The sequence below is a fragment of the Eurosta solidaginis genome, chromosome 1, assembly GCF_040869045.1.
Source record: "Eurosta solidaginis isolate ZX-2024a chromosome 1, ASM4086904v1, whole genome shotgun sequence".
Classification (NCBI taxonomy): Eukaryota; Metazoa; Arthropoda; class Insecta; order Diptera; family Tephritidae; genus Eurosta; species Eurosta solidaginis.
In genome coordinates this window covers 315174741-315201737 of record NC_090319.1, presented here as the reverse complement: position 1 = coordinate 315201737, position 26997 = coordinate 315174741, and the positions used below count along the sequence as shown (strand labels likewise).

Here is a 26997-nt window from a genome sequence, read left to right as displayed (position 1 = left end):
CTTCGTTCCACACCTTCCCCCAACTCTTGCGTCCCGTTTACCTTTCACAATACAATTTGTACCTCTAAGGATAAAATTTCTAGCGCCGTGACCTCTTTTGCCAGCTCATTCGACCTTTGGTTGTGATCTATACTTGCATATTCAGGGACCTGGGTGTTGTAATTTTCTTCTTTTGCTAACTGCTTTAGTTTTTGTTCTAACATTCGTCAGCTTTTGTTCCTATAAAAACTAGAGTGCAAATGCAGCAAATTGGAATGCAAGCTCGGCCTTGACCTCATCTTAGCTATATCGCGCCAAATATTTATTTTTTTTAAATATGGACATGATCTCCCCTGGTACTAGAGCTTACGATTTCTTGAACATGTTCGAGAAAAGATTTCTCGCAAGTCTCGCCTTCTCGCGATATTCTCGAATCTCGGATTACTCGTAAGGCTCGCGAGATACTCGAGTCTCGAATTACTCGTAAGGCTCGCGAGCCTCTCGACATTCAACTTAATCGATTCATTGGCTGTTTTACATAGAGCTTAAGATTTCTTCTAGGGCACAAGGCAAAATGTCCGCAAAACCAGAATTAAAAAACCCCCTAATGTATAGAATATTGCCAATGCAGCGACTGAATTGAAAGTTGAGAATCTCGTGAGCCTTACAAGTAATTCGAGATTTGAGAATCTCGCGAGCCTTACGAGAAATTCGAGATTAGAGAATCTCGCGAGAAGCCGTGTTCTTGATGTCTCGTTGAAAAATAAAATATTGCGAACAAAATTATATGTATAATAAATATGTTATGAGTTAAATGTCATTGAAGCAATATAATCAACAAAAAATACACAAGTAAAAAAAAACCCAAGTGTATAAATACTGTCCATACAGCGATTAAGTAAGAATGTGGAGAAGCTCGCGCGATTTACGAGTACTTCGAGAACGAGAATCTCGCGAGAAGTCGAGTTCTCGATTTCTCGGGTCTCGAAAATCTCGCTTGTTTTCGAGAATAAATCATAAGCTCTACTTGGTACTCTAAGTTAAAGTCAACTATCGCGAATCAGGAATGGTTAGATAAGGTTGAACTGGTTCCGCGAGAACCTCGCGTAGAAGTCCGTTGTGTTACAAGAAGCTTCCCAACGACCGAACTGAAAAGCACTATCCAAATCCAGGACCCATGTTATAAAATAATTTCGTTCTCTAGCAAATCCAGAATGACTGGCGTGACTTTTTCGACAACAGCCATAATCGTCTAGGCTGTTGAGCACCAATTTATGATACTAGGCAGCCCCGTGTGCATCTTGCGCAACAAATATAAGTCTCATATCAAATATCAACAGGAATCAGCTGTTTTATCAATCAATCATCTATCAGTAGAAACTTAAATGCGCTTGCGTTGCAATCTGGCGAATGTTAGCAACTGCCGGTAATGCAGTGTTAGTTCTAATCAAATATTCACAATAGAGCCATAGTACAAATAGATTTCTTTATGTGCTCACAATCATTTATTTAAAAAAAATTATTTTAATAAAATATAGCTAAACAAAAGCACTACGACCAATAATGCCCAAAGCTCGCTAATAGCACGAATCTCCTCTTTACAACCAAAAATTTATTTATAGATTTGGATTCCAAATAAGAGCGAAAAAGGGACCTGCACATAAAAACCGCAATTAGAAATAATATATAAAATGATGGCTTCTGCATCAAGGTCGAACAAATTCATTTTTGTTCAAAACCTACAAATATGTAGATAGGTACATACGTAAGATACACACACAACCGCTAAAGTAATTACTGATGATTGCGGCAAACAAAGCAAACCAAATAAATAAATGCCATCAATGTTATCGTAGCTTAGATTGAAAGTAAATTTTGTTGTAATAAGTAAAAGGTCATCAAATATGTTTGCCTTTTCTTCACAACTATTTAAACTAAAGTACCCCATTACGTACCCATCACTTTTACTAAAACTTTCGCGCTGAAAGCAGTTCACTCTCTACATACGTAATTATGGTGCAAATATATTACAATGAACTTATCTATGCTAAGTCACCAAAGAAGCCAGCTAATCGCTTACTGCTTTCCAATGAGAGAATGCCAAAGACAACGTTAAAGAAGAGAAATTTATGTCATGATATATTGTCATATACCAAAGGATATTGTGATATTTCTTGTCTTCATGGCATTAGTTATGTCACCAATCCCAAACTTCGTTATTATGAGCGGTGAGTTGATGCGAAATCACTACTTTATACATACTTGTTAACATCATAATCTTCGGCATAATCTTTTAACTATCTTTTTTTTTTTTTTTTTAGTGTAATTTGGTTTTTGATTATCATCGTCACCACATGTACTGGCCTTTATATTTATAGTGAATTAACTGAGCTTTATCATACACAACGTTTAGTAACGGTTGTTGATGATTCTCTCGCACCAGCTTACATTGTACCATTTCCAGCGATCGTCATTTGTCCACGTAATCGTATCAATTGGTCAAAAATATTGGATGCACACCAATGGTTCCTGCCGTCAAATGCCAGCGCTATGACTATTGACACTTTTCGTAAATTCTTTGCAAATTTGGGTAATTTTCGTTTTGGCAAATTCACGACTTTGCAACCGTTGATAGAAGCTGATTTGAATTTAACTCTATTGGATAATGTTGATGTAAAGGGGGTGCTAGAGTATGCTAGCTTTACATGTGATGAACTTTTCCAATATCCTTGTTCTTGGCATCTAAAAAGCTATAATTGTTGTGAACTCTTCTCATTGGAACGTACGGAAAGTGGGTTTTGCTTTATCTTCAATTCGCTGGTAACTGAAAAGGATCGAGAACGTAAGGTATTCGTATTGATTGTGGTCCATAGTTGAAATTGAATTTGACATTTTATATATTTTGTTTGTCTTTTTCTTAGCGTAATGATCGCTATTATCCATATCACACCGCAGACATTGTGGAGGGATCAGGTTTGCTATTTACCGTAAGGCTTAACGAAAGCAAAGCAACAGCGAATTTTACTGAAATTAATGGAGTTTATGTAAGTTAATCATAATGAGGCAAGTTTTTTTTTAGTATCGATAACTTGGTGAAGGACCACCTCATCTTAAGGTTTTTATCGAAACTGCTTCATGTTGTTGTTGTTGCAGCGATAAAGACTCTCCCCGAAGGTTTTCGGAAGTGTTATCGCTGTTAATGGTCCTTTGCCGTATATAGATCCGGTACGTTCCACCATAAAGGCACAAACCCGACCATCTCGGGAACGATTTAATACGACCACATTAACCTTCTAAAGGAACAGAGTTTAATGAAACAGGATTCGCCACGGATAGCTGAGGTTAGCTATTGGGTTGGAGAAGCTTTAAATTTCGCTGGCAACCTCTTCAATCATATCTTAGAGGGGGGGTTAGAATATTCTTGCGGTAGATATGCCTGTCGTAAGAGGCGACTAAACTACCAAATGGACTCAATGGGTTGTGTAGCACAACCCTCTCAAGGGGTCGCCAGCGCAATATATAGCTTCTCCAACCCAATTGTCAACCTCACCTATCAGTGGCGAATCCTGTTTTATTAACAGCCAAAGCTCTGGCGACCCCGAACTCCTCTCGGATCTAGGGGGTGGGGGTGGCCTAGAAGGTCGCATGTGGTCATAACGAATCGTTCCCGAGATGGTCGGGCTTGGTACCGGAACGTACCAGATCTGCATCCGGCGAAGGGCCATCGACATCGATAACACTCCCCAAGGCCTTCGGGGAGTGTCCTTATCGCTACAACAACAACAAAAACACGGGTATATTCTAGCCCCTAACCCGTTGGGTCGAAAACGCTCCATCTCAGCAAAGATAAACAAAACTCTCCATCTTGAAATAAGTTTCAAAAGGGAGTGGTTTTCAGTTTTATGTGTGAATGCATTTTCGAAATATTGGCCAAATTTTAAAGCAGAGGTGACCCTAGAATCTGTTTTCCCATATGGGTATCAAACAGGATGTATTATTGACTACTGAATAAAGAACGGTGGTTAAGAAGATGGGGGGAAGGGACAGTTATACGAAAAACCATAGTCAGAAAAAGAGGAAAACAAAAAAGTTAAAGAAGCTGTGTGAATTTAAGAGAAGGAGAAAGAGGAGAGAAAAGAGGAAAAATAGAGAGAGAGAAATGGATAGAGCGAGAGTGCTAAAATACGGAAGTGAAGGAGGGAGAGGTAAGAATTCATAAAATTTTTTTTAGCAGAAGCTACAATATTGGACGAATTTTTTGGGGATTTCTGAATATTTATACACCTTCTGCTAACGTTCGAATCCCTGAACTGTCGAATAAATAACTTCAATATTCAGTATTGCAAACTGGCCTTTATTTATATTACTTTGTGCGTACTTCACAATTATACTTCACTTCACAACTAATAACGTGTTTAAATCAAACTGAATAGTCATTCCTCAGCTTGCGCCGCTTTTATACTCTCTTTTGTCTCGTTCGCACATTTCTCCTAAGGTCTCTAGACTTTTCACGAATAGTTGTATGTCGTACTTGGTTATTTAGATATATGTGTGAGTAAAAACGTCTGCTCTTATTTGATGACTACATGTGTGTATGTGAGATATCTCTTCACTTCGAGCTGCTGGTTATGTGTGTGCATTGGGTTGGGTCGATTTGTATGGACGAAAGTCAGCTTAAGAAAAAAAGTTCCACTACGCATACTCAAAAAAATAATTTTCGAGCCTGCAAAAAAAAAGTCGATTTTTCGATCAAAATTCTTCTAAATCTCCATAAAAGAAATTTTTTTTTTTTTTTTTTTCAAAAAACTGTATTTACCAATTTTTCATTTGCCAATTGACACGAAAAAAATATATAAAAAATGATTTGGAGCCTAGAAAATTAATAAAAATGCATAAAAAATCGAAAAAATCGATGAAATTTCGCAGGCTTGAAAATTATTTTTTGGGTATGCGTAGTGGAACTTTTTTTTCCTGAGCCCAAATCCTTCCGAAAAATCGATGGCGCAATGTCGGTTAATAAACCGACCCAGTCTAGTGTGCGTGTACATAAGTTTGGCTGCTTGCTGTATTTATTGTTGCGATTATTTACTAACAGCATAGTGATGCTAATATTCGCCACAATGTGATATGATATGATCAATTTACTGAGAGAAAATTAACATTAAAAAATAGTACGATTTAAAAAATTGTACCTGCGTTAATTCAAAATTTTTTCCGCTCGCTTAGAAAAGAACTTCTGTTAGAAAAAGAAAAAGAACACAAGCGAGCAGAACTACATTGCTTAATTTTTTGTCATTGCTTTCTCAGCAAGCAGGATAAATTTAGAACCGATAGAAAAAGGCCCTGTAATTTGGTAGAGGTTTATAAAAAAAATTGAAATCGGCCCGTCAAGTGAAGTTGGCATTCAATATTTTGTATAGAGATTTAATATATAAGGAAATTGCGGTGAGAGAGAGAATGGGAGTCGGAGTTAGAGCGGAAGTGGGATTGAAAAGGAGATTAAGTTAGTAAGTAAACCAATTTTCGTGTAGAACAAAACCTGCCAGGTAAGTTGGTTTGATATAGACACTGCCGTAATTCCAATACGTGGTAATTTTTCAATTGTGCTCAAAATAACTGAAGCTGAACCAATTGACCTGGGCCCGTATCCTGTTATACGATCACGTATCGAAAACCAATTTTATTCAAACGATAAATATGAATCTGTCAAGCGTTTAGTAAAAAAGATAGTACATTATGAATCGAAAAAGTACTTGTAGCTACTATATCACGTATTACCTCAACCCAAACACCATTTCAGTGCGATTTTTTTTTTTGCAATTTAAAAAACTTAATTCGATCAGGGATCGTATAACACGATACTGGCCCAAAATTGATTCGTAAATTTGTTTAGCAATCTTTGTTATTTCAGGTTATGGTAAAGCAACCTGAACTATGGAATGGTGTCGCGCGGTTTGTTCCCTATAATACATATTCAAAACTTCCAGTAGTACCACAGCTGACACTAACGGCGAATAGGGCCCGAACTGTTTCGCCCATGGAAAGAAGATGTCTTTTTGAGGTAGATAGACAAATGCTATACTAGATCAATAAAAGCAGCTAACAAAACACAATTTTTAGCTTAAATGCGCAATATTTATTGCAGTATATATACGATCAAACCAAATTTGGTTTAAAATTTAGATTATACCAGTTTTCGTTAAAATGTGTGCCCAGAACTTGGTTTCGATTTTAAGCCCGAGCAGTCTACAAGAAAAATTGTCTGGTCTGTCGGCAGGTTTCTAGTCCGAGTGATCTGGTTCAGAGTCGTGGTCTCTACGCATAACGTTACCCCGTAACGGCATAAACTAATCGAGATAGATATAGACTTCTACACATCAAAATGATTTGGGCGAAAAAATAAATTAATTTAGCACTTGACAAAATTTTGAGGTATCTTAATGAAATTTGGTATTTAAGTTCCTGGGCATTCATCTCAGATCAGTATTTAAAATGAACGAAATCGGACTATAACCATGCCCACTTTTTCGAAAAATGAAAAAGTGCGATAATTCATTAACAAAGACGGATAAAGCGAGGAAATTTGGTAGGTGGGTTGACCTTATGATGCAGAATAGAAAATTGGTTAAATTTTGGACAATGGGCGTGGCACCGCCCAGTTTTAAAAGAAGGTAATTTAAAAGTTTTGCAAGCTGTAATTTGGCAGCTGAGTATGTAATGTTCGGTTACACCCGACCTTAGCCTTCCTTACTTGTTTTGAAATAATTTTTGAAATTTTAGACATTGTCTAGTAAAGTTTAAAATTTAAAACGAATAAATCTAAAAAACCCAATAGTAAATTAATAAGTTTTAGAATTAGCACAAAAAAGTTTGAAAACTATTCCATGGCACATACTTTATAATTTATGTTCAAAAATGTAAGTATTTACCTAAAATTGCATTGCAGGATGAAACTTGGCACGAACTATACAAAAAGCTCCCAGGTGTAGAGTATCGACGTTCCAATTGCTATTCACGCTGTCGGCAAGAGTATCTTTTCAATAATTGTCATTGCAACTTGGATATGTTCTTTCCTCAAGTTGAAAGTGGTAAGTTCTACAGCAACCCCTCCTATCCTTTAAAATTGGTTGAAAATTATAATAAGGCACTGATGTACGACATATGCATATTGACAGAAGGTTTTAGTAGTTCTGAACCTGTATATATTTTGAAGTTAGTATCGAATATTTGTGAATAGAACAGTGCTTTGAAATTTGGTATTTTATTTGCTCCCATTGGCACTTTCTCATACGTACCCAATTAGAGTATTAGCAATGTACAATGGGAGTACCAGTGGTTTCTAAATCCGTTGGCCGCCGTGGTGGGGGTGATAGCGTGCTCAGCCTAGCACACCGAAAGTCCTGTGTTCAATTCCTGTGGAAAGCCCCTTCGAAAATTTAGAAAAATGTTTTGTTTCAATTAGAAACAAGTTTTTTATGCGGGGTTGCGACAAAGGGAGGAGAATTTAGATAGAAGAAGAAAATAGCGTAAAAAAAGGGAATAAATAAATAAATAATTGGCTCAATTTACTTTGCAGGAGATTTTGGCCGAGCGGAACCTTCGTCTTTTACTCGTGGCGTGTTGGGCTTGAACCCAGGCCCTCCGATGTGGTATGCAGAGCACCACCACAGCATGGCAACCACAGATGAGGAAAAAAAGGGGAAAATGAAGAATGTTAAGTCCGGGTCTACCGGATCTGTTTGCATTGAAGTAAATGAGCTCTATACTCAAAATAACGATACAAATTTTCAAAGAATTTGATGTTAATGGAAATAACGATTAGGTTGATATACAAAATGGAGTTTACGATTTCTCGAATTTATTCGAGAAGAAATTTCTCGAGAAATTATTATACACCTAATTACATGAGGATTGAGAGCGAGCTGTTAAAAAAAAAAAAAAATAAATGTAAGGCGCGATAACCTCCGAAGAGATCTAAGGCCGAGCTTCTCTTCCAATTTGCGTCGTGCTCCTCTTGATTTTTCCCTACAAATTGGCCGGACGGGACCTACATGTTTTATGCCGACTCCGAACGGCATCTGCAAGGCAGATGAGTTTTCACCAGGCATGCTTAACGAACGAAACGATATCATTTCGTTACGATAATCAACGCTAATAAACGAACCGAAGTCACTTCGTTTCGTTTATTAACGTTAAGATCGTCAAATTAACGTTAATTTGACGTTCTTAACTTTAATAAACGAAACGAAGTGACTTCGTTTCGTTTATTAGCGTTGATTATCGTAACGAAATGATATCGTTTCGTTCGTTAAGCATGCCTGGTTTTCACTGAGAGCTTTTCATGGCAGAAATACAATCGGAGCGCTTGCCTGACACTGCCGAGGGGCGACCCCGCTTAGAAAAATTTTCTTCTAATTGAAAAATCTTATTTCTAAAATTTTGATGTTGCTTTGCCCGGGAGTTGAACCCAGGGCATACGGTGTGATAGGCGGAGCACGCTACCATCACACCACGGTGGCCGCCAAGAGCGAGCTGTTAATGAAGCTTAATATAAAAGTGAAAGCTAACTCCAAGGATGGTTCGATATGGTGAGCGAGCTGATTCTCTTGGTTGGACTTCTGGTTTGGCGGACAGCACTGGGAACTTCACACATGGTTAAGCGCTGATGAGCAAGCACCACCTTTTTCAAGGCCTAGGTCTTTCTAGCCAGTTGTTGATTCTAAGTGCTATGCGATACTTGTAGGGTTTACTAAATGTTTATCCATACATGTTAATTATTGTGTTAGCAGGTTGAGTCTACAGGATGCGCCTTAATATTCTGAGCAGCCCAAACTGTGCTAATTGCATAGGGGCAGACAAGGTGGAATCACCCAGTAACTTTATACCTAGCTATCTAAACTGCCTTATCAGCAACTGCATCTTTGCCACGGAGGGGTCGCTATAACTATGTGGTAACACAAGGGAACATTAAAGTATCAGTATGATATGAACTGAGCTGTGGAAACCAAAGCTGCCTCAACCTAACTATGTACAGGAATATGTTCTTCATTATTAAAAAAAAAGTCACGAGTACCAAATACTCGTGATGTCCCAAGTGTAAACATACAGGAGTACGTCTAGAAAACCAATTTTTTAAATAAACTGAAGCTCGCTCAGCGATTGAAGTTAAACCCAACAGAGGCAACTTTACGAGACATTTATAGTTACGGATTTTTTGAGAAGAGCTACGTCAGCTTCTTAGCGGTAGTAACCGCTACCGCTCAATTGTCAGCTTGTTATTGTCGAATCAAAGGCTTTTAATTGTTTTTGTTTTCTCGTTGCGTTGTCGATTTATTATCGGCTTGTTGTAGATGGGTTACAGATGTATTTTCGATTCTATGTGAAAGTTGTATCGTTATTTGTTCATAAAAAAGCTATGAGTCATCGAGAACAAATCGATAACAAGACTATAACAAATCAATAACATGTCGTTAACAATTTGGTACCACACCGATAAGAAATCGATAACCTTTCGATATCAAATCGATAACTTCTTGATAACAAATCGATATTATTGGTACACCAAACGGAAAACTTGTCGATAGCCGATTGGAAACACTCCCATAACAAATCTATAACTTTTATATAAATAATCGATAATTTTTTGATAAATAATCGATGCTCACGCGATAAAATAGCGAAAAAATTTTGATGCAAATCAATGGCAAATCGATAACTCGCCTTAACCACAAACCGCGAAGTCAGCGATAATCAACCGTTAGCACTCGAATAGCAAATTAGTAACATGCCGCCCGGATTCGGTTCTGGCTTCTTATCTTGACTTCTGTTTTGTCCTTTCCTCTCCTCTCCTTTTCTTTAAGTGAACTGAGTGCTAAACTGAATATAAGGTAAGAAATGGCATTTTAAAGAGTAGAGAGGCTTTAAACAAAATGGAATGTTTAAAAAAATGTTTAACTAGGGCGAGATATGGTGCACTGCGCTCAGAAGCTGTGTATGTATAAGATGAACGCGTTTACTTAGTGGATAATGCTTTGTTTTACACCCCGAGAATTAAATTTGAGTTACAGAAGGCAAAGAAAATTACAATTATTTTCAGGGAATTAGTATTACATTGCCAAATCAATACAACCTTACCTTTTACTAGTGGCTGTTAAGAAAATTGGAAATTAAAACAACATATTTTCTCTATTTTCCATATAATACAGACAACATGACGGTATGTAAGGCAAAAGATTTTAAATGTCTCTATAAATTCAGAGGTAAGCTAGCACGTTTGAGCATTTAGCTTATAGCATAAAACAAAAATGTACACCTCATTCAATTTAGAGCTATTTGGTAACGAATATCGCATTGCTAACAAAGAGGATCAATATATCGAGACAACAACAAATATAAATGAAAGTATGATCTGTAATTGTTTAAGTAGTTGCAATCATTTAATATATGACACTGCATACATTAGTGAAGCGCTACAAGAGTAAGTACATATCTTTGACTTTTCTTAGTTTCCCCTTTAAAATATTAAACATACTTAAATGCTTTGTACATATGGCTCATATTGTAACTTATTTCAGTGTAAATTACTCAGATCCTTTAAAACTAGTACGCCTGGATGTACACTACACATCTCAGTATATAAGAGCTTATAGCACAATAACGCGTTTCACTTTCGTCGAACTTCTGGGTATGTGCCTACTATCTTAAGGGCTAACTTTTATTTCTATATACTTAAACAACTTTTATTTATTTTTATTACATATACACTTTTTCCAGTTTAAGTTAAGAAAATTACAATTCAAGTTCAGTTTCCAATTCAAGTTCAGAAAATTACAATTCAAGTTCAGAAATTTACAATTAAAGTTCAGAAAGTTACAATTCAAGTTCAAAATTTCCAATTCAAGTTCAGAAAGTAATACTTCAAGTTCAGAAAATTTCAATTCAAGTTCAGAAATTCCAATTTAAATACAGAAATTTACAATTAAAGTTCAGAAAGTTACAATTCATGTTCGGAATTTCCAATTCGAGTTCAAAAATTATACTTCCAGTTCAGAAAATTACGATTCAAGTTCAGAAAATTTGTTTGGTATTATTTCATCCATTGGGAATAAATGTATGTAAGATGGTATCTATCCACCACCGTGGTGTGCTCCGCCTACCACACCGAAGACCCTGGGTTCCCACCCCGGGCAAAGAAACATCAAAATTTTAGAAATAAGGTTTTCAATTAGAAGATGTCTAAGCGGGGTCGCCTCTTGGCAGTGTTTGGCAAGCACTCCGGTTGTATTTCTGCCATGAAAAGCTCTCAGTGAAAACTCATCTGCCTTGCAGATGCCGTTCGGAGTCGGCATAAAACATGTAGGTCCCGCCCGGCCAATTTGTAGAGAAAATAAAGAGAAGCACGACGCAAATTGGAAGAGAAGCTCGGCCCTAGATCTCTTCGGAGGTTATCGTGCCTTACATTTATTTTATTTTAAAATGGTATCTATCGGCTAAAGAAGCATTGGACTTTTTAACTCATTTAAATCAATTTTGCTCTCGTGAAAGAGATAGCGCATAAAAGACCATTTCCCCTCTTCTCTCTCCTCCGCTCAAAGGAATCAGTTGCAAGGCCATTCAGCTATATACTTAGGGTCACAACCATTGATCTGCATTGAGTATGACAACAGTGATGACGAAGATATGACCACTTAAACAGTCAGCACAGCGTCCACACTCCCGCAAGTGGCGTATAGATACTGTGTACATAGATCTTCGAACCATATTTCAAAAATATTTCACTTTATCCGCCATCATCATCATTCAACATGAATTGGCGCCTAACCGCCTACGGGATTTTGGCCGTTTCGTAACAAATCACACCAGCTTTCCCTGTTTCGCGGTAACTGACGGCGATTGGGAGCACCATGGGCGGTGAAGTCTTCCTCCAACCACCTCTCGCAACTTTGTCGAGGTCTCTCCCTTCCACTGCTTCCAAACTGCGGTTTCAACTGAAGTACTTTCTTGGTCGGAGCGTCCCAAAGCACTTATTGGAAAGAGTTATCCTTCGTTTGATTTCTATGTGGGTTCGGGATGTGCACACTTTGAAGAAAACTTGGGGTTCAGTGTACCCAATTCACCATTGTGGCAACATTGTCAACAAAGCATCAACACATCCGAATCCATGAATTAGAAAAACTCTTGAAAAATTACACCCTACTTATAAATTTCTGAATTGGACTGCAATTTTCTGAACTTGAAATGAAAATTCTAAACTTGAATTGAAATTTTCTGAACTTGAAGTAAGACTTTCTGAACTTCAGTTGGAAAAGGTGCATACGCACTTTTAATCGTATTAAATATTTTTGTTTCTAAAGCAAACTTTGGCGGTATCTTCGGTTTATTTTTGGGTGGATCACTGATGAGTCTCGTTGAGTTGGTCTACTACTTCACGATTGGTTTGTATACATATTTACTAGAACGCGGCTACACATTTAATGGCTGGTTTTCATTACCAAAGAGCAATGCTAAGGTGGGGATCTGGAAGAAAAGAAACAAAAAAGAACGAAAACTATTTGAGAGAAAACCAAATAATCATCATGTTTACATGTGAGCTAAAACTGTCAAGGATTTTTAAATCAAAATATCTTTAAGGTAAATTATCAATGAAATAAAAATATTTAGTTTTGTACTTACAATGTTAGAAGTATAAATAAATGTAATGCATTGATTCAGTAAAGTAAACAAAACTGTAAATGTAACTACTGCCCTAACTGTAACCATACAAGTAACCATATTAATATATGTAACTGTAAATGTAACAGTAAATGTAATAATAACCATAAACATAGTCATAAATGTAACCCTTAACGTAACCACAATCGTAACTGTAACCGTAGTAGTAACAGGATTCCTAATCGTAACAGAACCGTAATAGTGACAGCATTCCTAATCGTAACAGAACCGTAATACTTTACCTAAATCGCAACAGTAAATACAACGTCGATAGTAACTGTAACAGCAACCGTAACCATAATCATTATTATAGACGTAACCGAAGAAAAGCTTAATTTAAATCAAAAAACAGAAACAAATTACAATCACTTTTGTAAAAACATAATATATCGACTACGGAGTGAAATATTACCCTATTTCGGCGGCAAAACCCCTTTCTCAGAAAACTTTTGAATAACGCCCTATTTTAGCTCAAATTTAATGCTTATATTTTGACATTACCTTGGGTGTTTACGAAAAAAAAATTTCAGATAAGACGTTCCTCAACCGAACTCTGAGTTAGGACGTTTTTGCAACGGCGGAATAGATTAGAGCTGGATTTCTATTCGAATTTTAATCGATCTTTTCTTATGCAATGAAGAACCGATTTTATTTTTAGAGTCGTTCGATTTATTTAGTCTTCGAAGTTTTGATCATCTTACAGTAACAGTAGATACAATTTCAGAGGGTTATTGACAAAAGTTATTCTCCGATTAATTTCTGAGCTAACATTGCAGAGAAGGCAGAACTTACTGAAAAATTTCTACGAACAAAATTTGAATATCTTAGAAAAACATTTTATATGCTCCTTGAAAACCTTGGTCTTTTTCTCACTATAAGTAAATTTGAAAAAACACAGAAAGTATGATATGTATTTCTGTGCCGAATACACTAATAATACCACTCAGATGGAAGAACCAAGTGGAGAGCCATGTTGTACCCCTTGATGGTCCCAATTAGCTCCAGTTAACGAAATGAGGAAGAAACTGGCGAGTTTTATTAAATTTAATTAAAGTTAAGATTTTATCGATTAATATTTTCATCGATATTTTTTCAGAAACGAATCGAAAAAGTCGAATCGAATCCAGCTCTACAATAGATATTTTCCATGAAACAGTTGGTAAACACGGAGTTTGGGTTTGGTGGAAACGTAGTATTAACTTGATCAATCTACAAGGTGTTGTGTCAGCACATCGAGGACCCTAGATGAAGTTGTTGCATTTGTGTGGTGCGAATTAGTGTGTTACTAACGTGTTATCGAATAGTCATCTTCGGGTTGTCGGTTTGTTATTAAAAATTTATCGAATTACTATCGTGAAGATATCACTTTATTATAAAAAATTTATGGGTTTGTTATCGGAGCGTTATTAATTTCTTATCGGCGTTTTATAGATGTGTTATCGACGACTTATCGGCTTATAATGAAACAGATACTGATAAAACTTCAATATAAATTTGATGCCACATATGTAAGCTTTCGCTAATAAGCCGATAATAAAACAATAAGAAGCCGATGACTCGGCGATAACAAGTCGAAAACAAAGCGACAACTCGACGATAATTTCGCTTTTCGATAATAAAAGAATAACTTGTACGCATCGGTTGTTACCAATAAGAATCACTTCTGAAAGAAAAAAAATAAAAATAATAAAAAATAGATACTTGGTGCAATTTACCTCCGTAGAGATTTAGGCCAAGCTTCTCTATCGATTTGCGTTTTGGTCCTTTTTCATTTTCCCTACAAATTGGTGGGACGGGTTCTACATGCTTTATGCCAATACCCAAATGCATCTTCAAGGCAGATGAATTTTCACTGAGAAGCTTTTCATGGCAGAAATACACTCGAAGTGTTTGCTAAATCACTGCCGAGGACCGACCTCGCCTAGAAAAACTTTATTCTACACCTTTTCCAGAAAATTACAATTCAATTTCAGAGTTTCCAATTCAAATTCAGAAAGTTACAATTCAAATTCATAAATTAAAATTTAAGTTCAGAAAATTGAAAATTATAATTCAAGCTCAGAAAATGACGTTTCAATTCAAATTTCAGAATTGCAATTCAAAGTTCAGAAATTTGTTCAAGAATGTTTTCTTTCATGCAATGGAAATAAAAGTATTTAAGATGGTAAATGTAAACGCTAATAATTTGATACATGATATGAAGGCCTACTATCTGCTAAGGAAGCATTGGACTTCTAAACTCACTTCAATCAATTTTGCTCACATGAAGGACATGAAGGAGATAGCGAAGAAAAAACCCTTTCCTCTCATTTCTCTCCTCGTCTCATAAAAAGTCAGTTAGAAGGACATCCAGCTATATTCTAAAGGTCACAAGCATTTATCTGCCTTTAGTATGAGAGCAGTAATAACGAAGATATGACCACTTACGCAGTCAACGGAACGTCCACAATTCCGCAAGTAACGTATAAGTACTGTGTGCACAGATCAAGTCTTGCTCCACCTGCCTTTCGCATCTCTGTGGAGGTCCCCTCCTTCCACTGGTTTTGAACTTGAATTAGAATTTTCTGAATTTAAAGTGGAATTTCTGAACTTGAATTGGAATTTTGTGAACTTGAGTTGGAAATTCTGATCTTGAATTGCAATTTTCTTAACTTTAGTTGTAATCTTCTGAACTCATACTGGAAGAGGTGTAGTTGAAAAAACTTTTTTCTAAAGTTTTATTGTTACTTTGCCCCGAAGTTTATTTATTTATTTATTTTTTCTTCTTCTCAAATAGTCCTAAACTATTTGTTTCTGGTAAGGTTACCTGTGTTATGGATTATCCTCAACCGTTGTGCGCGCTCTTAACTAAAAAAAAACAAGCCACACCCGTGCGGATCTTGCGCAACCAATATAAAAGCCTCTTATCAAATATTAACAGAAATCAGCTGTTCTATCAATCAATTGAAACTTACATCTTGCGCTGCCATCTGGCGTATGGTAGAAACTGCCAGTAATGCAGTGCAAATATTCACAATTGTGCCATAGTACAAATAGATTTTTTGTGTGCTAACAATCGTTTATTTTTAACAAATTATTTTGATAAAATATAGCTAAACAAAAGCACTACGACCAATAATGCCCAAAGCTCGCTAATAGCACGAATCTCCATCTTTACAATCAAAACTTTATTTATAGATTTGGATTCCAAATAAGGGGGCAAAAAACAGCAATTAGAAATAATATATATGATAGTTTTCTATGTGCATATATGTCGCACCTTTTATTCGAAATTGTATGATACCCCAAACACAGCGGGCAGGTGCGATTATGTTCGCGAACATAGAATACTGCCAAGGACAAAAATTTATTTCATGAATCTCTACGAAAAAAACAAAGCTTTGTTCGTGTTTTTTCTTCAAAGTTAAATTTTGAACTACATCCGTTTACAATAAAACGTGCGATGTTTAAATATCAAACTTCGCCAATACTCGGTGCTGAGGTTTTTTTCTCTGGTTCAACGACCTGTTTATTGAACCATAGGTAAAAAATAAAGCATTTGCTCAGACTCGAATTGTGATAATTGGTTTTTGTAACAAAAAACCAACCAGCCATCTTTTACTTAAAAACTCGAGGCTGAGCAAATGCTCGCTTTTTATGCATGAGTCCCCTATGGTTTCATTGCTCTTTAGTTAGGATACTTCAATCCCTTTGAAAAGTTTTCTTACCTTTGATTAAATAATTTAGTATACTGAAGCAATTATTAAATTTTCATGTTGTTTTTTATTTATTTACTATTTTGGTCTAATAAATGTATTCAAATGACCCGATCTGCGGCCTACAGCAAAGTAATTGTCCTGTGAAAGAGCATTGACCGAATACATTTCGAGAAGAATTTTTTTCGGTTAAAAAGTTAATCGAACTTTGTTATTTTTTTATCCAACTGCAACAATAAAAAGACAGAAAATAAAAGAAAAATAATATTTCCTTTTGTGGGTTTTCTATATACCAAGTATCGTATTGTCATACCTTTATACACCTGCGGCGGTTTTGCAATCATTCGAGGTAATCATCTTGTGGTTTGTTTTTTATCCACTTCCCTTCTTTGACAGCGTATCTGCTTGGTGCTGATAGCGAATTAGCCTCACACAACTTCACATAACAGGGAAAAAAAACCTAATATCAATAGCAGTAAAGTTTTTTTTGAAATTTTTTTTCTACTTCTGAACTTTGACTTTATTTTATCTTTTGCGTACTTTTCCCTTGCATCGAAGTTGGTTGAGGTATTTGGTGAATTTTTATGTGGGTATGTTAGTACACATGTTCGCATATGTTTGATGCCTGATTACATTTGCACTTACATGGTTCAATGTATTAGCTGTCAATTTAAGCAGACATGTTGGGACTATTCGGTCGCTGACTCAATTGAGGTGATAAGGTGATAGACACGTTAACAAGTCGATATTTTTTCTATAGTATATCGATGACTTTTCGATAACCAATCGACAACTTTTGATAATACACCGATAACTTTACGATACATAATAGACAACTTTTCAGTGGAATTCAAGGGGTTGTGTAGCGCAATATATAGCTTCTCCAACCCAATTGTCAACCTCACCTTCGAGCGGCGAATCCCGTTTCACTAACAGACGAGGCTCTGGCGACCCCAAGCTCCTCATGGAACTTGGGGGTGGGGAGGGAGGGATGGCCTGAAGGTTCAATGTGGCCATATAAATCGTTCCCGAGATGGTCGGGCCAGCACCTTAATGGTGTTGTGTTACCGGAGCGTATCGGATCTGTATCCGACAAAGGACCATCACATCGATAATACTCCCCAAAGCCTTCGGGGAGTAACCTAATCGCTACAACAACAACAACAACAACAACGACAACTTTTCAGTCATAAATCAATAATATTTCGGCGACAAATCAAAAACTTTTCGATAACAGATAGTTAACTTTTTGATAGGTTATCGATATATAATCGATATTTTTCCGAGAATAATTCATTATTTTTTCGCTAATAAAGCGATAACTTCTTGATAACGAGTCGATTACTTTTTGATAACAAATCGACAACTTTTTGATAAATAATCGATAGCTTTTCGATTATAAATTGATAACGTTTCGATTACAAACCGACATAATTGATAATATGCCGTCCGATTTCGGCTCCGACTTTGGTTTGGGTCTCGATTTACAACCAATCTTTCCTCTTCCCTACTTTCCTTTCCTTTCCTTTCCTTTCCTTTACTTCTCTTTCCCCATTTTCTTTTCTTTAATACCATTTCCTTAACTTTTCTTCCCTTGTCTTATACCTTACCTTAGTTAACTTTCTCATTTCGCTTATATCACGTCTACGACGTACAGTGTTCCCACATTGCTCTATAGTGTAATGTCAAAACTTGCGCTTACAAACCACTTACCACCACTTCCAAAGAAAACGCTTACGCTTTCATTCTGTATAGTCCCCATACCGTTAGCAAAGATGTTTGCACATCAAAAATGTGTGTATTTGAGGAGGTGTGTACAACGCGTATTGCACATGGCTGTTCGCCTAATGCATTATGCAACTTCAACTTCATTTCAAATTTCACATAAACTTTTATGTCTCATCTGCATTTTGATGTGTTGCACCCAACTGGCAACATGCAACACATGGTGATGCCACCTACTGGCATATAAATGTACTTATATAATCAATACAAACACATTTATGTGCTTATCTAAGCTGCGTCTGTAAAAAGTGAATGCACAACATAAAATAATCACGTAAGCGAAAAGTCTTGAAATCTTGAAAAATGTATATCAAATGAACGTATCTCGTTGAACTTTCACTGACAGTTTCTTATGCGTTTCTGCTTCAGCGAGCTTTATATGCACATATTTGATGCAAGAAGTAAAAGCGTCATAAGGTACCACGTAACATCTCTGACGCGAAAGTCTGAAGAGCATAAAGAGCTGGCAATACGACTCAACATGTGAAAAAGGCTCCCACATTGGTGCAATTCTTCCAAATGTGATGTTTTGTTTTAGATTTGGCACTTTGGCCGAGCCACTTACTTCTATAGCATTAAAGTTCAAACAGCACGTATAAAGGCCTGAGGACCTTATTGTAAAGTAGGCAATTTTGATTTCCTGTGTTTGCTTAATTTTCGAAGGCTTGCCAAGGTTGCTTAGTACATTACTGTAAAATCTTCTAGGTCGAAGCCTCAGCTGGTATAGAAACTGTAAAAATATAAGTGATAAACCTATAAAATAAAGTAATGAGTATATACCAAGCACTCATGAAGTTCGATGTATAACCATATAGGCGTACATCTAGAAAACTAATGTCAAGTTAAGAAGAACCAGCCCAGTTATTTGCCTCTTATTCGATTTCACATTGAAGTATTATCGATGTCTGTTTCAAAACAAACCGATGAGCAGTGGTTATCCAACCGATAACACGCCTATAACCAGTTGGTAACACTCTGATACAACTGATAGGAAATCGATAACTTTTCGGTTACAAATCTATAAACTTTTGAAAACAGATCGATAAACTTTTGAAAACAAATCGATAAATTTTCAATAACAAATCGATAACACGCCGATAATAAACTAGTTAAAAGTCTGCAACTTTTAATATATATTAAAAAATTCTCCATAAATGATCGATTAATTTTCAATTAGCTTTTCGATACCTTCCACACCGTGAGATAAGATGTTTACACATTAGAAGGATGATATGGGGGTCGTGTTCTGTCCAACTTTACCCACGGTGTCATACTCAAGCTCGATTTTAAACGTCTCCGAAATATATCGCTCCAAGTTGTCGATACGAATGTAATCAAGTATTTCACATCACTATACAATTCCAACATCTACCATTTGCGACAACAACAGAGAGAAAGAAAAGTATATAGGAATGAGTGACCACGCACGGCACGACACGAGAATTCATGATAGCTAGAAAGGCATCAAGACACGTTTGATTTCAACTAGAATATCAGTACTATTTTGAGGGTTTTCTAAAGTTTGGTCCTTTCATATTGAATTTGATACCTAAAACAGTGCGCTGTGGCAACCGTAGTGGGAAGCATAAGAGTTTGGCTATTGTACATACGCACATATGTACTTGTCGCAGTGACTTAGTAAGCACACTTCCAAAATAAAAGTTTTACACCTACGCAATTTGTTCGCTTTAGTAACGACCTCGAAGAATAAAAATTGCGCTAGTACTTACTTTACCCATAGGTAGGTAATGATTTCTGAACTTATTTAACTACTTACATATGTAAATTTGTCTATAATACGCACTTGTATAAAAATATGCAAGTAAATTTCTTCATCTCACCATCGTCAAAGACTTCAGTTATGAAAGGCTCCAATAAAAAATGTTCGCTTTTACTCAAAGAGTTTTGCTGCAAGGATTGGATAGGCACAAAAACTCAAATGCTTGGTCTTCGTGATGTGGTGGTAATGTGCTCCGCCTGCCACAATGAAGGCCCTGGGTTCAAGTCCAATGGTAAACCAACATGAAACATTTAGAATATTTTTTTTAATTTAGAAAGCGGGCTCGTTCTTACACAGTAGTGTGTTGGTCCCGACTCACCAGTTGGTAGGAAATAATTAAAAAGGAGCACGACGCAAATTGGAAGAGAAGCTCGGCCTAAATTTCATCGGAGGTAAATCGCACCAAATATAAATGTCTTTGTTATTTCATGTGTGAACTGTTGCAGAGAATCAAAGTGGCCTTAGTGGCATTAACGTCAGTTAGGATATGGTAGAAGTATCCTCTACACAAACTAGTACTAGCGCTACCGAAAAGCTCTGTCGCCTTTGATCAGTAGTTGGTGAACTTCTCCAACTCCTATACTTTGGTAACCTTAAGATAGGAAGCCAAGTCTTCCTGCTATTTCTGAAATTTCTGAAATTTGTACCAGTCCGTTTTCATATCGTTGCAAAATTTTTTGCTTTCTCTACCCTCATAAGAGGGATGCTAAAGCTAATATATGCATGGTCTGAGAGGGATGGACCCTCCATTCATACCCTCCTACACCATGCTCACAGCTCAATGTGTTATCATGCATATTATTTGAAGTTGACTTACATATGTAGCGACGCTACCCATGTCAGGCACTTGTGGAATACTCTGTAGGATAAAACATAAATAGAACTCATATATATCGTTGATATCCTCCCCTCACAATACGCTGTGATGGCTGAGGAAGACGTCGTCTGCACCTTTCTTGATTCACCAGCCTTTAAAACTCCTCTGGTGATGTCTCCACGTTATGGGCCATGTCGCATAGTGTTAGGATAAGAGACGGGTCTTTTTGCGCTCTGTTGTATGCACACCATAGTATTTTCTTATCGTAACTGCAGCTTCAACCCTGCTTTCCATCTATGCGTTATAAACATGAAATCCTCGCCATAGACCTTTTCTTCAGATGAGACCCATGGCTTCTGTATGAGCAGCACACCTAAACGAACCTACCTCAAGAGTCCGGAGGAGCTTGCTCGACGCCACTTTACTGTGTTGAAAGTTTATCTGTAAGACTCACAGCGCCATTCAACTGTGTTCATTTACAATGGATATTAAAGCCTCATAGGTAAAATTTTAAGTAAGGCAAAGCAAACCTTCTCGTTAAATAACACTTTTTGGTAGGTCAGGGATTTTTTAGATATTGTTGGTCATTTGCAGAATAAAAATCAGGAGAGCCCCCCAACCATCACCTTATGGTAGCAGCAATGAGTCATATTTAGTCTAAAAATATTACCGTAATTCGGGAAATTCGCCTTTCAACTTGGGCGTTTGCGCATATCTACGTTTGAGGGTTTTACTGATATGAAAATAGATTACAAAAAGATAGTGAAAGATCTGAATTCTCTTTCTAGTAGGTAGTATGGACCAAATTATTTCGCAGTCTTCCAAATGGCAGCCAGTTCTGTTGTGAAGGCGTTCCTTTCCTTCATATATCCTTTAGGATATCCATATCGGTGGTGTGGTGGTAGCCTATGTTAAAGTCTTGGGCAAACCAATATTAAAACATTTATAAATTAGCTTTTTTCATTTAGAAAATTTTTTGCTAAGCGGGGTCGCCCCTCGGCAGTGATTTGGCTAACACTTGTTTACTTACAAGCGCCAATCGCTTCTTCTCTCTGCCAACCGGCACCAATTAGTCACACCAAGGGAGTTTAAATCGTTTTCGACCTGGTCCTTGCAGCGGAGTGGGGGCCGCCCTCTACCTCTACTTCCATAGTCGGGTTCTCATAGGAACACTTTCTTGGCCGGAGCGTCATCTTTCACTCGCCATCGCCAACGCGTAGAGGTCCAGCAATCGTTCGAAGAACTTTTCTCTCGTACACTCCCATAGCCGCTTCATCTATGCTTCTGCACCAGCAGGACGGGTACGGTAAGTGACTTGTAGAGTATGATTTTCGTTTGCCGAGAGAGGACTTTACTTTTCAATGCCTACCTAGTCCAAAGTAGCATTTATTGGCAAAAGTGATTCTTCGCTGTATTTCAGAGCTGATGTTGTTGCTAGTGTTGATGCTGGTTCCCAAATAAACGAAGTCTTTTACTATTTCGAAATTATGGCTGCCAACAGTAGCATGGTTGCCAAGGCGCATATGCGCTGACTCTTTGCTCAATGACAGCAGATACTTCGTTTTATCCTCATTCAAACCCATCTTTACTGCTTCTTTTTCCAGTTTGGAGTAGCAGAACTAACGGCGCAGGTGTTTAGGCCGATGATATCAATGTCATCAACATATGCCAGTAATTGCACGCTTTTATAGAATATTTTTCCAGAGCGGTTAAGTTCTGCAGCTAGTATAATTTTCTCCAGCATCAAATTAAAGAGATCGCACGATAGGGGGTCACCCTGTCTGAAACCTCGTTTAGTTTCGAATGGCTCGGAGAGGTCCTTCCCAATTCTAACTGAGCCGATGGTGTTGCTCAACGTAATTTTGCAGAGCCGTATAAGTTTTTCGGGGAAACCAAATTCAGACATAGCGGCATATAGTCAGCTCATTTTTGGCAAACACTTCGAATGTATTTCCGCCATGAAAAGCTTCATCAAAGTCGGCATTAAACATGTAGATCCCTTCCCGCAAATTTGTAGATAAAATCAAAAGGAGCACGCGCAAATTGATAGAGAAGCCCAACCTAAATATGTTATTTATGCAAAAGAGGGATTAGGGGGTGGCCTTCGGTATATCTAAGTTCCCTAAGAAGCATTGGATAACTCTGCAACAGAAAATCGATTTACGTACAACAGGCTACTGGAAGTATAGGGTCGGCCGTGTGCGTAATGCACGTTAAATCTGCCTGTAGAAAAAATGGAAGACTGTCACGTAAAGCGATACTTTCCTAGTACAGGGTTTAATGAGAATGAACTGAGCGGTACAGTTGGCAGCCACACTTGTACTACCATCGCTTATATCTAAGCTTTATGTTTTTTTAAGCGATCAACCAAAGGCAGCGACTTATTCAGAAACACCTACCTAGTTTTTTATCACTCGCACGTTGCAGACATAATACAGACAGTGGCATACCTTTAAGAGAAACAGTAATGATATTATCCTAAATTGAACTAAATTTCGGACTAAAAGCCTTATTGAAACTAAATTGGGGGGTCACATTGACATAAGTATATGAGCGGTATACAAATCGAATCTAAAAAAGGTCTGCAACGCAATTATTTTGTTGCTACTGGTGATTTCCAGCTTATTTTCAAATACATAATAACAAAAATAAAATGAGGGTAGATGCAAGGAAAGATTATAAGTCAAAACCGAAGACAAAACCCGTAATCGGACGGCGTCCAATCAATTTGTTATCGACTTGGTGTAGACGAGTTATCGGTTTGTTATCGAAGTGTATCTAGCTATTGATAGCAAAAGTTATCGATGAGCTATCGATTTTTTATCGACGAGTTTATCAAAATGTTGTTAATTAGTGTTAGTGTTAGTGTTGTTAAAGTTAACAATACGTTATTAACAAATTATCAATTTGCTATCGACAAGTTGCCGATTTTTTATTGGCGTGTTATCGATTCGTTATTGAGAAGTGTCTGATTTGTTTTCGAAAACTGATCGATGTTTACAAAACATAATTCGATTGAACATTGAAAAGTTAACGATATGGAATGAAAAAATCGATTCGTTATCGAAGTAATATAAACGTGCAATCGATAATAAAGGTTATCGAGGAGTTTCAGATGTTTTATCGACGAGCCAACTGTTTGTTATCAAAAAGTTGTCGATTTGCTACAGAAAAATTGTTGATTGCTTATCGATTTGTTATAGAAAGATTTCGACTTATCGGCGTGTTAGCGCTTTTTTTCGAGAACGAATCGATTTTTATTGAAAACTCATCGATTTATTATTGATAAGTTCTTGATATGTAATGAAAAATTGGTTTATTATCGATTATTTTATAAACTTGCTATTGAAAGCAAGGGTTATCAATTAGCTACCGAACTTTTATCGACGAGCCATTGGTTTGTTATCAAAAAGTTTTCGACTTAGCATCGAAAAGTTTTTGATTGCCTATCGAATAGTTATCGATATTTTACAAAAAAAATATAGATTTGTTATCGATTTCTTATTAAAAAGTTACCAATTTATTTTCGGCGTTTCATAGATTTGTTGCAGAAACAGATGCTGATAAAATTTCAATATAAAATCGATTTAACATCTGTAGTTCATCGATAGCAAGACGATAAGAAAGGAATAAGAAGCGATAACAATAAAATAACGCCACAATATTTTCGCTTTTGATATTAAGCCGATAGTAAAATATTAACTTTCCAGTATCGGTCGTTACCGATAAGAAGCCGATGAAGCTCTTCTAAAATTGCCCAAAATTATTTGTTTCTGGTAAAGAACCTTATCACCGCTTTTGGGGCAAATTATGTATAACGCACCGTGAAGCAACGAGTCATTTTTTTGTCGTATCATATAAAAGCATTCATTCACTTCAGTGACTGACAGTTCAGGCCAGATTATGTATGACGACGAAACAATTTGCGTCCAGTTACTCACACTCACAGTCGCCACTTAATAATACCAAAAATTTCATTAAGGCATTCAGGGTTACAGACATTCACTGAAGTGAATGAATGCTCTTATATGGTAGGAACTTTGGGCCCACGAAAAAAAGATTCGCTGCGTTATACATAATTCCCCCCTAAATATGAGTACCATTGTGAATTTACTGGCATTATATAGTGGTGAATATCAATGCAAGTGACTGCGACGCAGTGTTATGCATAATCTGGGCGTAAAGGTTGAATTTGTTAAGTAGCTGTGTGCTACATTTGACGTGTGCGTATGGAACGTAAATGGCAACGGTTGCACTTGAAACGTCTTATTGTGAATTCATTATTTATGTTTGATTATATAAGTTTACCTGCGGCAGTGCGACGAACTTGAGCTGAGAATTTAATGCGGAGCTCATTTGATATTTTCAATGGCGCTACAAATTGTTTTATTTATTAGAAAAGATTTCGCACACTTACAGTCAATTATGAACATTCTACAATTTTAAGCTAACCTGAGACTGAAACTGCGTACGAAAGTCCAGGAAAGGTAAGTGTACAAGGGGAGATTGATAGGTAGTTAATTTTTACTATCACATTTATCTTTTGGGGAATATCGGCTATTTTTCGAAACTGTTTACTTCTTCGAAATCGCTTGCTTTATCGGAACCAGCTATTTCTCGGTAAGATATTTTTCTTACCGGTATCTTTTATGTTACCGCTTACATTTTAGGAATCGCATACAGTTTCATTGATACATTATCTATCAGAACTGTTTACCATATTGTTACTGACCAATTTTAATAAAACTTCCTTTTTTCCCCACAGAAGAGACGACTACATGGTACCAAAAACAATCCCAGTATGGTTCCAAAATGAATGCAAAATTTTCTCAAATTAATACTGAAAATAGAGCCGGCAAGGTCTTGTAGTGATCTTGAATGGTACGAAAAAATGTTTACAGTTCGATCACGAAATGCTACCGAAGACAGTGACGACAACACTACAACAAAAACAACATGGTTCAATAAATATACATACTGTTACGAATATTAGCAACACTAAGGGTACTGCCATCTCTAAGCCGATGCTAAGCAGTGACATGAATGCACATCAATAATTCAATCATTATGCCTATACACATATGTACGTACACGCAACGGAGAAGCAGCGCACAAACACATGCAGATATCTTATCTGAGATATGCAATTATAATTGTGGAAGTGTCGCTCACAAACTCACGCGCATATGAGAGCTATACACGTACATCTGTAGTTATAATTATAACGGATAACCAAGTAGTAGATTCTAGAACAGAAGCACCTATAAGATGCAACGAGGAAATCAGCGGTATAGCGCTGCAATCAGTTTCGATTAAGCACGCTATCTGTTGGGCAATAGTAGAGTTATTTATTGTGAAGTATTTGAATAAAGGTCATTTTGCATTATTAAATATTGGAGTTATTTATTCAACAGTTTAGTGACTCGAACTTAGCAGAAGGTTGCAAATAAGAGGATTTGCAGTAAATTCGTTACAATACGTTTTGGAATCGAAATAAAACCTGAAGTTGTGCCAAAGAAAAATTAGTTTTATTCACAGTAATCCCGAACTGACCACACAAAAGTTTTAAACGACCCCTTTGTGAATTCTTGTATGGCCAAGACAGCCCAGGAAAACTGCACAGGCTGCCACTTCGACGAACTGGTTCGAGAGAAGTTGAAAACCTTATGGACCCAGTGTGCCAGAAATATAAAAGATATGAAGAGCAAACGAAAGTTGCAAGCGATTCCCAAAACCTCTAAGATCATGTGCAAGACTTATCATGTTAGATCAAGAAAGTTGCTCCTATTTCTAAAAAGAACAGACTTGAGGATCATGATGGAAGTATGTATATACATCGCATTCCCTACTTGAGTCAAATTCTGATAAATCAGACTTCGGCTGCAGTTACGACGTGTGGCAGTGTTATCAGGTCTGGAGTGAGGAATTAAGGTGGATCCCAGAAAACTATTAGTATTTGCCACGAGTCCGGAGTTGCTTTACAACACAAGTCATGATACTTGAAAATATTTTATCATTTGGTCTTCAAACGAGTTCTGATAAGACTGTGGTCTCTTATTGATCGATCAATTTATCCTAAGCGATAACTAACGTCAATTAGGAGCACTAAGGAAGAGCGAGTCTTCCCGCACCAGTCTTTCTCGAGCTAGATTTTGAGCAGACTGTTTTCGAGACATGTGAAGCAGATTGCTTTAGCCGCAATGCCAAATACTTATATATTGTGCAGACTG

At 36.9% G+C, this 26997-nt stretch overlaps 1 protein-coding gene across 1 annotated transcript; it reads left to right on the top strand.

Annotated features, from left to right (window-relative positions):
- Positions 1-1631: 1631 nt before the first annotated feature.
- On the top strand, positions 1632-25629 carry LOC137237678 (pickpocket protein 19-like). The gene is made up of 10 exons (XM_067761670.1): positions 1632-2207; positions 2301-2826; positions 2901-3023; positions 5891-6040; positions 6926-7067; positions 10185-10238; positions 10306-10456; positions 10554-10663; positions 12333-12609; positions 25533-25629. Exons 1-9 carry the CDS (start codon positions 1993-1995, stop codon positions 12566-12568), a joined length of 1707 nt encoding a protein of 568 aa, XP_067617771.1. The 5' UTR covers positions 1632-1992; the 3' UTR covers positions 12569-12609; positions 25533-25629.
- The last annotated feature ends 1368 nt before the right edge of the window (positions 25630-26997 follow it).

Bases quoted from the DNA above. Each gene is read 5' to 3' on its own strand.
- LOC137237678 (XM_067761670.1), top strand. From the start codon at position 1,993: ATGGTGCAAATATATTACAATGAACTTATCTATGCTAAGTCACCAAAG. The intron at 3,024-5,890 runs GTAAGTTAATCA...TTGTTATTTCAG, and splicing joins CTGAAATTAATGGAGTTTAT to GTTATGGTAAAGCAACCTGA. The intron at 10,457-10,553 runs GTAAGTACATAT...AACTTATTTCAG, and splicing joins ATTAGTGAAGCGCTACAAGA to TGTAAATTACTCAGATCCTT.